Genomic DNA, 12,311 nt, shown 5'->3' with positions numbered 1-12,311 from the left:
CAGAGGAAAATGGACGGCAAGCTCCTCTATCCTCCACTGAGGTGTCTAACAATAGTTTTCAGGTCCCCCTCTAGGAAAATAAAAGTCTAAGGACGACGCTAAGACCATGACTGTGCCGCTGGATGACTCAAGTATGCAACGCTTGGAGTCTACACAGGCCGCTACTGTCCCTCAACTCTACCTCCTCGTCCTACGCAGCATCTATTGAAGTAACATCAACATGTTTGCTCTCCAAATGGCGCACATGCTCCGCCTTTTCTGCAAGGGCATCCGTCACCGCATGATCTTTCACGAAGACTGTGTCGATCTCCTCAAGGGTTAAACCACGAGTTTCGGGATATAGGAACCAGACTAAGTTTCTGTCAGCACATCCGTCCGGGAGGGAAAACCGCTTACGGCTCTTACCGATGGGCAATTGAAGGAAGGTGAAGATTATGAATACGATGTATAATCGCCAGTGAATGTTGGCAATGCCAATCGGGCCCACCTTGACTGCAAGTCTCAGTTAGCGATTGAGAATCCGACGGGACAAGGCCAGGACTCACCGATGATAAAAGTAAAGGTCCCTAAGTCGAACAAGTGTCAGCCTTGATCAGCCACGTGGCTAGCTCACTCACAGTTTGCAAAGGCATTCAGCGCATTCCCGATGTGCCTGTACCTCACAGGCACAAGTTCAGGGCCAAGGCACCACGGACTGTTGTATGTCAGCTGGTATCCAGAGTCTCGACAAGTGCACACTCACGTCGGCAGCCAACTCCAACCGAAGGCCACACAGATCAAGCACGTCGCTCCGAAGGCCACCCAGAGTTGTGCTGTTCCTCCATTCTTGACCATGGGCGTGTAAATGCAATACCCAATCAGGATCGGAATTGTCCCAGAGACAAGCAGCTTCTTCCGTCCAACGCGCTCGATAAGCGCAATGCCAAACAGTGAACCCACCCAGAAGCTGATAGACGCAACGCCGCCCAAGACCAGGGAAAGATTGGCAGATATCCCCAGTTGCAAGAAGACAGTGCTGGAATAATAAATGACAATATTGACCTGGGTGCACGTTTCAGCAATTTGCGGTGTGACTTTGAGAAGTGGTGTAACATACACCGGGCAGTTGTTGGATCATCTGAATAATGAAGACCAACGCCATTCGCTGAGGGATCTTCTGACCAGATCGATCATAGAAGATGGTTTTCAGACTGTATTCACCAAAGTGATCTTCCAAAGCAATTGCGGCGAGAATTTCACTGCGTTCAGCTTGAATCACTTCATGTTCGATTGGAAGACCCTTCAAGGCTGACATGACGATGTCTGCCTCTTCATTTCGGTTCTTCGAATACAGCCATCGTGGACTTTCTGGGAGCCAGAAGAGACCGAAAATGGTGGGAATGGCAAACGCGGCTTGGAAAGCTGCAAGAAAAATTCAGTATCACTCGACGCAACGATAGAATTGTCCATCATACCAACTGGAAAGCGCCACACCACCTGCCCAGTGAGGTGAAAGAAGCCATAATTCATCCAGTATGCAATCACAATGCCAAATGCTGCAATGGACAACTGAGTTGCGACCAACTGCCCTCGATGCTTGGCTTTGGACGTCTCGGAGACCCATGTTGGTACTGTTCCAGTGTTCATTCCATTCCCGATGCCAGAGACGATTCTCCCGACAATGAGTTGAGCCACACTGTATGACGAGGCCTGAAGGACAGCGCCTTGAACAAGAGTCAGTTCTGGTATTTCCACTGTCGACCATTTTACTTGCCGATCACCATTATGACCATCCCAACTCCGATTGTACGCTTTCGACCGAGAGATGAACCCCAACATGCAGCGACAAGACATCCGACCATGCACCCCACATCGTATATGGAAACAACCGTAGAGATGGTATCGGCATCGGTCGCCTTTGTAGGCCAGTCAGCACCATTTTCTGGGAAGAGTCAAAGGAGATGCCCACCGAGATGCTAACGGCTTCGAGGAAATAAGGAGTAGAGATGATACTCCCCATGATCCCTTGGTCATAGCCTAGAGAAAACCGGGGTCAGTATTCTCCTTCTTTGTTCTCAACGGTTGGTCCTACCAAACAAAAGAAAGGCACTGGCGGAGCACAAGCTGATGGCCCACGAAAGGGCAGAGCCTTCGAGGCCCAGGAATGGTTTGCCGTGTCGAGACATGGTATCTGGGTGGGTTGAATCTTGTTGAACTTCGTGTCCTACTCTGCCAGAGTCGGTGGACATAAGTCTCAACATATTATATGCAATCCGACAGCATATTCCATATGGACTGTGGGATGGACTGTGGAGTTACAAACCCGCCGAGGCACGTCGCGCAGGGAACGGACACGTCCATCCACGCATCCCCATTGGACACTCATTATGCCTCCACGTATTCCTACTGGACGGCACCCAGACGGGAATCTCAACCCCACAAAGTTCTGCGGCCTCATGGGCACACCTGGGCATTAATGCGGAGTCGGTAGTTCTTTGAGGCAGACTGCTGCAGTTTCCCCGGACGCGTTCGATACCCTATTTAAGGGTGAAGCATGGTCCTTGAGGGATATATCCAAAAGCCAGTGCACACCAGGAATGAGCTGCCCAATCGGACATCAGGGAGATTCATAGCACTTTCCCTCTGACCTTCGGAAGACTCTAGGAGTCTCTGGGTTGAAGAGCCTGGACTCGTTCCGAAAGCTGTCCGCCTTCTTCGACCACAAGCTGTCGGATCATAAAGAGTATTGTTGGTACTACGACGACTGGCTTTGCTGTCAATTGATACGAGATCCACGAACCTCCCCATACACACCACAGTGACCACCGCCCGCTCTCCCCATGGCCGAGACAGAGAAGATACTCGCCGAACTGGCGTCGTTGCAGAAGACAGTGTCATCCCTCCAAAAGTCGCTGTCGGAGACACAAGACATCCAGGCCGTCCAATGGCTGCTCAACCACTACACGGCACTGCACGACGACGCATGTTTCGACCTCGAGAAGCGACAGGAATGGGAGAACCTCTTCTGCGAAGACGGCGTGGCAGTTTATCCCTACGGCCAACACATCGGCCGCGCGGGCAAGGGGACATGGGCGTTTGGCGGCGTGAGCTACTTTGAGCGGTGCCAGCTCCTGTCGTCCAACTTTGACATTGAGTTCTCCCCGAACCGCCGCCGCGCGTACGTGCGCACCAACTGCATCGCGCAGTGGATGAAGAAGAGGGACGTCTACGACGACCACTTTGACGAGGGCGGCTTCTACAACTGGGTCCTCAGAAAGGACGCCGACGGCCAGTGGAGGATCGAGCGCGTGCATCTGACCATCACCTGGACGACGGGCGAGGATCCCACGGGCGTAGGGCCCAAGACCAAGACCAAGACGGCCGCAAAGCTGTAGGGGTGGGGGTGGCAGGAGAGAGACTACATATTCGGTATTCAGTGAGGGCTGATGGCAAGGGTGAAGAGGAAGGGAGAGGGGGAAGGTGAAGCCGGAAGAGGGGAATCTGTCTCGAGGTTTATACACATCTTTGTCTTTGTCTTTATCCTCGCCCTCGCGCTTAATAGAGCATAGTCAATTCTGTAAACGAGAGGATATCAACACCAACAAACCCTACTGGCTGCGCATGTCCCATGTCTCATATCTATGTACATGGGGCTACCTATGTATGTATTTATGTGGGTAGATAGACAAGCCAAGGAACAAGGAAGAGACGCACAGAGTATAGTATACCGAGTAAAGTATAGTATAGAGATAGAGTATAGTACGTAGTACGTAGTACATAGTACGTAGTACATAGTACGTAGTACATAGTACGTAGTACATAGTACGTAGTACATAGTACGTAGTACATAGTACGTAGTACATAGTACGTAGTATACTATTACTCGGTAGACACGCCCCTTTCGGGATCTACATATCTACAATATACAATCTACACAGCCTACACAGCATCCACGGGTAAACAGGAGGATCCTTGAGATACTTGGTAGTACGAGGTATTTGGAATACAAGTCACGTCAAGTCAAAGTCAAACATGAGCATGAAAATCGAAGCGCAGTCACTTGTTATGGTGATGTGTTTGCCTTGTTGCCTTGTCGCCTTGGTGTATTTGTGTTTTGTGTCTATCTATCTACCTACCTACCTGTCCGACCATCTATCCCATCCACATAGCCATTCATAGATCCCACCTCACCATCCCATCTACGTTCCACCCACCCATCTGTCCGTCCGTCCGTCCACACAAGTCTCTCCTCCCTCCCTCTCCGTCCAACAATCTGGAGTCTTTCCTTTGCCTTTCTCCAAATGTCGATTGGTGTTTTGCGTTTTGAATTTTCGTAAAAAGTGTTCATTCATCCATCCATCATTTCCGTCGTTAAGAAGATCAATTCGGGCAGAGAAAGAGTTGGTTTTTTTGTATTCTTTTTCCTTTCGCTTGCATGCTTTGCTTGCTCGCTCACTCGCTCGCTTGGCACTAACTAGAGCCGAGACGGGATGGGATGTCGCTCTCATCTCCCTCTCTTACAAGTCTTACAACTCTCACTCCTCACTCCCCGGACCAGCCGCCGCAGCACCGTGTCTGAACAGGTGGCGGTGTATGTCGCGGCGCCCGTGCCGACTCAAGTGGCGTTTGGCGTGTGCCTCGTCGAGGAAAGGCAGCGTTTCCGCCGACGAGGACAAGATGCCAGGCTCCGGACCTGCCTCGCGCCGGCTCTTCTTGTCCCCGTCCCAGCTCTGGAAGTCCTTGTAGCCCAGGGCACTGACGGTCGTGCATGTGACGGCGGCAGGGGCGGCGGCGTTGTTCTTCTCGTTGTTGTCTGAAGACCCGGCCGGAGGGGTAGGGGTGGTGGCGGGTGGCGAGGCACCAGACTCTTGGGCATCGCTGATGGTGCCGTCCGACGAGACCACAGCGACAACTGGTGGTCCAACTGTCATAGAAGAGACTTGCCCGTCGAACGACGCTGCAGACGACGCCGCTGCCACTGACGCTGTAGTTGGCACGGCCACAAAGTTGGCCGCTGTGGCTTCATAGGTTCCGAACGTCTTGGTATGGCGGCCATTACCACCACGACTGAAACCCGTTGTAGGAGCTGAGTAGAAGCTGGTTTGGGTAGGGCCGACGGGCGGCGGTCCTGGCGGTCCACCAGGAATGCTGACAGAGGCAGTGGGCGCATGCGACGAGAACGATGGGAATGGCGCAGTGGCGTTGGGACCCTGGCTACCGCTGCCCTGGAAGACCTTAAGAGAGTTGACGGTCCAGAAAGCATCTTGGAACGCTGATGGGTTGTTTTGGACGTAGCTCTCGCAGGTGGACGCTTTAGATTTGCACACAGGGTCAGAATCCCATACATTGCCAGCCCAGTCGCCGCAAAAGGTCGTGTCAAAGACGATCTGCTGGTTGTTGAAGAACTCATCGATATTGCAGCTTCCGCCAAACGAAGCCAGAGGTTGCCCCCAGTTGCCCGGGTCGGGTGACCCCGAGGATATATCTGAGGGGATGGCTGAGCGCGAAAAGAACCATATGTTGATGGCAGACGAGGTCCATTCAGTTGCGTATACGCCCCCTTCAGCATCGTTGAATCCTGTTCCGTAGGTGGCGTCGTTGGGAGTCGAGATTGAGCAGCCCGCATTGGTTGCTTGGCCCGCAGCCTTGATATCGCAGTTGGACGTGGCTACCGAGCCTGAAAACATGCCGTTGTTAGAAATGCTACACCCAGCGTTGGTGTGTAGGGTCATGGCATTGGAAGTTTGCAAGTTGACACCCTCGATAATGTCGATTTCTCCTGCGTTCGGCCAGTTGGGTCCGACAGTCCAAAAGGCAGGCCAAGCACCACAGATTCCACCTGGCATATGGGAAAGGTCGAGAATAATGAGACCGTGGTTGTAAGATTTTTTGCTCGTCAGGCGGACGCTTTGACGACCGGAACCCGACGCAACATTTGTATGGTCAACACCCATATAGACGGCGCCGCTGTCGGTGTTTATGAGGCCGCCGCGCTGTGCAGTGTTCTGGTCCACATATTGCACATACCCATTCGTCGGATCCGGGTCCTGATAGTTTGGTCAGCACGCAATGTAGAGTAGCGACAGGGGAGCCGGGCCCTACTGTGAAAAAATCAAACATGGAAAAGAATTGATCTACGCTGTAGTCATCCTCCAGCACATATCCCGCTGTGCTCAAGGAGATGAGTCCCGCCAGGGTGACCAGAACAGAAGAAGCCAACATCTTTGCTTAGATTTCAAAAAAAGATCGACAGAAAGGAACGACAAACTGCAAGACGCAAGTTCAAATGAGAAAGGAGTGGACGCAAAAAATGCTGGCTCTGGGAAAAGAAATGGAAGAATGACCTGTCCACGGGAAAGAGTACGGACCAGGTCCAACGGTAAAATCGTCGAGATATGTATACCAAGAAGGGTCCATGGCTGTGTAGAGAAAGGGGTGAATCATGGTCCAGATCCATCCTCGGCGTCTGTGTAAAGGCGGGGCCAAACGAAGTATCCATATGAGGAGGTAGGTACGTGTCCGGGCTTGTCATGTACGGCTGACGTGCAGAACAGCAATAGGCTTCACGGATTGGGCCTGTGAAGCCTGAAAGCGCTGTCGAGAAGTAAGGGGTAATCCATATACGCTCATGTGAACGTGGATCGGCGGGCCACCAAGCACCAAGCGAGGAAAGCCGAACTATAAATGACAATATCGCACACGACCCTCATCCTGCAAGATTCGAGATATTCCAGGCGGGCCCAGAAAGACGGCAGTGCTCTGCTCAATGCCTGTAGAGGAGCTGATTAAGGAGAGTAGAGGCTTCCTTCCTTCACCGAGCTGGCAGGCAGGTGAACGTCCATCAACCTGGAAGAGACTGAGAGGATCGAGAATTGAGATGGCGGGAATGGGGCTTGAAACGATGGCGCCAGGCGAACTCGTCTCTTTGACTCCGCATGTTTGAAACTCGGTAGGGACGGATAAGCCTGATAACTTTAAAAAGGGCCAAAGGGCCATTAGGCCAAAGCGTTGGATCTGGGTGCCTTGGTCTTGGAAGTGGATTGTCATGGGGGCTGGTAAAAGGGAGAACTGAAGAAAGGAAAAAAAAAGGGAGAAAGTCGAGAATCCCAGGGGCAGGTGAGGTTGAAGCTGTGAACCAATAAGAGTCCGGATCGGGCCATATCACGTGTCAGGCTGGACCCAATCGGGCCACTTCGAAACATTCCTTGTCTCAGCGCCCGACGCCGCGCCAAAATGGCTCCACCATACCAAGAGCTATACCAAGGAAAAAGGAGAGTGACTTCGAGAGGGTGAGGTCTTCGGGAGAAGGACATGGGAAACATAGCATTATGCATACATATTTTTCTCGGGATATTGATTGTACTGTATCTACCGAGAGCTGAATACGAATAGATCAAACTATACACAGGCCGGACATACTAGTTGAGGAACGCCATCTTCCATCCGTGGTTGTCCCAGGCATTTCTGGTGGTACAGATGGCGGCATGAAAACGCCACAATCGGTCCGAGCTCCTCAGCCAGATCAGTGCCTGCACCGCCACCCTCAGATTCCAAGGGCTCCTGCGAGCTGACACCGACCGTGGCTTTCCCCTTCCCTCGAGTCTCATCGTCCTCGACCACAGATTCATTGTCCTGGGTGCGGCGTCGGCGGAGGAGCCGGCCTTCTTCTCTTTTCTGCCATTGCTCCCAAACTCTTTCGCCGACACCGGGACCCCAGATGCGTCGTCGACACACTTCGCATACCTGCCCTCGAGGCCTCCAACCGCGTTGTCGAAGACCAGCGACTTCGTCCAAGCGTACAAACACATCCTTGTCGAGCATCGAGTTCGAGAGACCCAGAAGTGACTCCTCATAGGCATAGGCCGCAAAGATGGAGCTGATGACATTCCGCAGTTCTGATAAAGACGGGCTCGCTTCGGCAGCATGAGAGAGGAATGCACGTAGAATGCGTAGGAACATCATATCTCGGCCGGAAGCACCGTCTCGCATCGACGTAGTACTGGTCAGGAGTGCGGTGAAGACCTGCTGAATGGTTGTGCGTAGGGCTTGCGTGATTTCGAGACCTGTTGGGTCTTCGTGTGTCTGCTCATTCACCAGAGCATGGATAGAGACATCGCGGGCGATCGACACCACACTCAGAATTAGTTCAAGCCAGAGGTTTTCTTGAAAAGACAGCGCACGGTTCGCACTGGCGGATCTTCTCGGGGATTTGGCAACCGCCAGTGACTTGGGTGCATTCTTCATCTGTCCCTGGCACAACCAGATGCCCACGCGGGTGTACTTTTCTAGCGACTCAAGAACATTCGTGGCCGGGTGGATGACGGATGAATCGTCTTCCTGGTCAACCAGATCTGACTTTAAGCTCTTCAGGGTCGAGCCCAAGAGAGCCAAGTGTCGTGTCAAACGATCCATCGCATCCTTCACCTGGCCCTGGCGAACCTGCAGGATCACCACAGCGTCGATGATGCCATTGTCCTCGATCGTTGGAAGGACCTCCGCGAGTCGGATATCTCCTTCCTTTATATTCTCCACATAATCTCTCACGTGTGAAGGGTCGAATCGGCATAGGAGGCGAACATAAAGCTCCATGATCTCATGGTCATAGTTCCGACGCGAGCTCAGATGTTCTTCGGGTTCCAGAAGCGTTCTCAGATACTCAAACTGTTCAGAGAGATCATCGGCCATTGTTTGCAGGAAAACGTGGTGCAGGTCCGGCGCCACCTCGTCGATAGTAGAGGCACACCTTTGGACATCGATGTTGATCAGGTCAAGCGCGTGTTTCTGTATGACATCTCTGACCTCTTGACGCTGGCGTTGTGCTAGAGGTGATTCTAACCGGAGACATTCGACAATGGAGGCAAATACGCCCACTCGGTCTTGACTGTCCACGAAGAAAGTCGAAATCATATCAGCGTATTGACGTTCTTGCTTGAAGACAGACTTGAGCACGCGGTAGAATCTGGCTTCTCGGAGTAATGGAACAAAGTCGAGGACGTTGGGTGGCTGGTACACGGAAAGGAGGTATTCGATGCTCAACTCGGCATCTTCTTGCATGTCATCTTCCGGGTATTGACACAACCGAATAAAGATCTCTTGTAAGACTGTGCCCGAGAGCACCAAGTATTGAGGGTATTTGGCCAGGTTGCGCGCGATGAACATGTCCAGATAAATCGTGTCATCAGAGTCGAAACCCGATGACATTACCTCCAGCAATATGCGAACGACGTATTGGCGGGTATAGGTATGAGTTGCTGCTGCTTGTTTTAGACTGAGACTATTGAGCACGTCGTCGTCACCCAAGTTGAGATAGCTGTCTTCAAACGCCTCATTCAAAGCGGCAATGAAACTTGCGGTGTCGAAATGGAGCACCCGAGACAGGTTCTCAAAAGAGACTGTGGGGTTCAAGAAGGAATTGCTCCTCCTTTGAGCCACGCCATTTGCCCCTGAACTCCCGGAAAAGAAGTAGTCGTAGACCTGACCTTTGGCAAGCACGGAGGCTTCTTCGCCTAGCATATTCCCGGTGGGATACACGCGACCGGTGAGGATGAAGGACATGTAGGGGAAGATTTTCTGGGCAATATTGTACCTATCGACCATGTTGACAACTTGCTGGCGCTGGCGCGGAGGGTCCTCATTGTTCGCCAGCTCAAGTAGCAGCATCAAGGGTGTCGTAAAGTCCTGGAGGGCCATTGTCCAGACGTAGATGTAGGCGTCATATAGGGCATATTGCTTGCACAGGGTCGTCACTTGATCAATATCCATTGTCGAAGTGTCCAGCATGCAGATGATCTCCTCCAGCACCGATGGAGTATGTGTTTGTACAAAGTGGTTGATCAGAGTCTTTAGAGCAGGCGGAGGCACAGAGGAGATGGTTTGATCGAGGATGTATGGTTCAAGGACATCCACAAACAGATGTCCCTGCTCGTGCTCCTCATACCAAGAAAACACTTCTTCGAAAAGGAAGTCCTCGTCTTCCATGACAAGACATGCCTTGATACAAGCGTCTGCAAGCTCGGCCATCTGTGGCTTTTCGATCTGATCACTCCCAGCTTGTTGGTTCTTACCAAAGGCGTACTTCAAGGAGGCGCTCATCATCTCGACAAGCTTCTCCTTAACGACTCCTGCTCGAACATTGTCTTCCTCGGGCAGGCCGATGGTGGCCTTTTCCCCTTCGCCTTGGTAATATTTGGTAGCAAGCCGGATGGCACCAATGAAATCACCGACGTTTATCATGGCTAACAAGCGATCAGCCCAATTGGTAAGGACGCCAGTCCAAACATCATTGAAGCCAAGCAAGAACAGCCTGCCTTTATACGCCCGGAAGCTCATGTGAAACGCATCTGCAACTACACCGTGCATGGATGTATCTTCTTCATCAAGCTGTTCAATGATGGCTCGCAGCTGCTGCGAGTAGAGATCTGCATGATAGATGTTCTTCTTCAACAGGTCAAAGGCTTCTGTTACGTGCATAGTAAGATCCTCGATGATAAGGAGCTGCTGCGTGATGGTCAAGACGGCCAGCACCGACCTATTTAACCACTGAACAGCCACAATTGCTTCGTCCGCTTGGTAGCGGCTTCGAGCTAAGAATTGCAGGTCGGGAGGTTTGTTCTTTTCAGTATCGTCATCTCCCTGAGTCCCGTGAACTTCCAGGACCGTGAGGATATTAGACCAGGCATAAACAAGCTTGGTCTTTGAAGTTTCAGAGTCTTGGGACTTGAGCTTGATGGCTGGAAACCATGCCAATGCCGCGGTCATAGCACTGTGCGCTGCGACCTCTTTGGGCCGAGCAGCTTTATGTTGGGTCTGTGCAACGGGTGTAGTTGAGACAATGACAAGCAAATATGGTGTCAGCATTGCCACGAGACCCAGACTATCGGTCCTTTGCTCTATATTCCCCAATGGCAATGGTGAAAATGCTAGCACAGAGCTTTTCTTCAAGGGCTTCGATGATCGTGAGACAAGCTCGGGGTACCGCCCAAGGATTCGAGTAGTGCGGACAACGCGGCCAACTGCTCCCATGCCACGTGTTGCTAGGTGTGAGAATGCCATGCCTTTATCATCGGCGGAGACGAGCGCAGTGTGCCGGTAGCCTAGAAACCCGATGTGCAGCACGGCGCTGTCTGATATATGACCGTCACCCTTTCGAGCTTGAGGCTGAGAGGCTTCAATTGGCTGGATGTGTAAAAAGGGTCTAGAAGGTCTGGCAAGTTCCCAGGTAAAGATGTGGCCTGTTTCGTGTCCAACGGCGATAGTAGTATGGTCAGCAGATATTGCAAGCGCCGTTACAGCGCCACTCTCAGCAGCTTTCGTGCCACTTCCGATGATTGCTTTGTGGTTTTGATGGTGATCAAAGACGAGAACAATCCCCTTGGATGTCCCCAGCACCAACTGATCTGCCACCGCCAGACAGATTGGGCTTCCAAAATTTCTCTTCCCAATCTCCGAGAATGCTTGCCCCGTGATCTTTCTGAACTTGCTCCATCTGATCACATCCCACGGATTTATGGTCTCGTCCGGCTCGGAAGGAGTGTGCAGTCCATGACTGGCAGCAGAGGCGTGACGGGAATGGGCGTTGAGAAATGCGGGTGAGCTCGAGCGCAGAGGTGAGAGTTGCGAGCTTGACAGCCGAGACTGAAATCGAATATCAAAGGGACGGTGGATAGTCGAGGGGCTGCCTCTGCGGCCGGGACTGCGGACTGAGCCCGCATCACTTCGAGGGGAGGAAAGCACCGAGTCTTGTACAGAAGGTGTATCGTCGGGAATCGAAGCCGAGTCGTCAATACTCAGGAGATTCGTCGCCTCATCAAAGGGAGGGATATTGTCCGTCCCATTTGTTCCCGGCCCATCTGAGGCAATCTCTCCGTCGATTTGACCACTTTCTCCATTTTCATCCTCCAGCACTGCATCAAGTGTCTCAGTCGCGCCCTCCGCCAGCTCGTGTGGTTCGGCCGGGACTATGTCTGGCACATCATGGTCGTCTTGCGCTCCTGACTCTTGACCATTCTCATCCTCAGGCACACCATGATCCTCGTCGCGCAGGAAGCTCTCGCCCTCATTCAGGGTCGAGTTCATCGGCGTATCGTTGACACAATCATAGCTTCGTGGGCATCGTCACCACTGGACCGAGTCTCCTCCAATCTTTTTTCCCACTGTCGAAGCACAGGATATTCGGCAGGCAGAAACGAAGCGACGGTTGCGACTCTCAATGGTGATGGAATAGTCGGATCAAAGGTATTCTCTACAGGAGAGAAGGGAGATTAGGAAAGCAGCTACAGCAGACCATAAAGCAGACGAAAGCAGACGAGGAGCAAAAGGATCGAAACACTGCC

At 52.2% G+C, this 12,311-nt stretch overlaps 3 protein-coding genes across 3 annotated transcripts; 1 reads left to right on the top strand and 2 right to left on the bottom strand.

Moving 5' to 3' along the window:
- Positions 1-190: 190 nt before the first annotated feature.
- AYO20_10205 (hypothetical protein) lies at positions 191-2,165 on the bottom strand (the record flags this gene model as incomplete). The annotated part of the gene is made up of 10 exons (XM_022648465.1): positions 191-351; positions 406-492; positions 546-566; positions 618-652; positions 743-1,041; positions 1,097-1,401; positions 1,455-1,703; positions 1,790-1,895; positions 1,949-2,016; positions 2,072-2,165. 10 exons carry the CDS (start codon positions 2,163-2,165, stop codon positions 191-193), a joined length of 1,425 nt encoding a protein of 474 aa, XP_022495571.1.
- A 654-nt stretch (positions 2,166-2,819) lies between these two features.
- Positions 2,820-3,374, top strand: AYO20_10204 (hypothetical protein; the record flags this gene model as incomplete). Its single annotated transcript, XM_022648464.1, has 1 exon — positions 2,820-3,374. The coding sequence occupies one exon, from the start codon at positions 2,820-2,822 to the stop codon at positions 3,372-3,374; it is 555 nt and encodes a 184-aa protein (XP_022495570.1).
- Positions 3,375-4,514: 1,140 nt separating this feature from the next.
- On the bottom strand, positions 4,515-12,054 carry AYO20_10203 (hypothetical protein; the record flags this gene model as incomplete). Its single annotated transcript, XM_022648463.1, has 2 exons — positions 4,515-6,026; positions 7,399-12,054. 2 exons carry the CDS (start codon positions 12,052-12,054, stop codon positions 4,515-4,517), a joined length of 6,168 nt encoding a protein of 2,055 aa, XP_022495569.1.
- Positions 12,055-12,311: the final 257 nt, after the last annotated feature.

This window comes from Fonsecaea nubica, assembly GCF_001646965.1.
Source record: "Fonsecaea nubica strain CBS 269.64 chromosome Unknown Scaff105, whole genome shotgun sequence".
Classification (NCBI taxonomy): domain Eukaryota; kingdom Fungi; phylum Ascomycota; class Eurotiomycetes; order Chaetothyriales; family Herpotrichiellaceae; genus Fonsecaea; species Fonsecaea nubica.
This window is presented reverse-complemented; position numbering and strand designations above follow the sequence as displayed.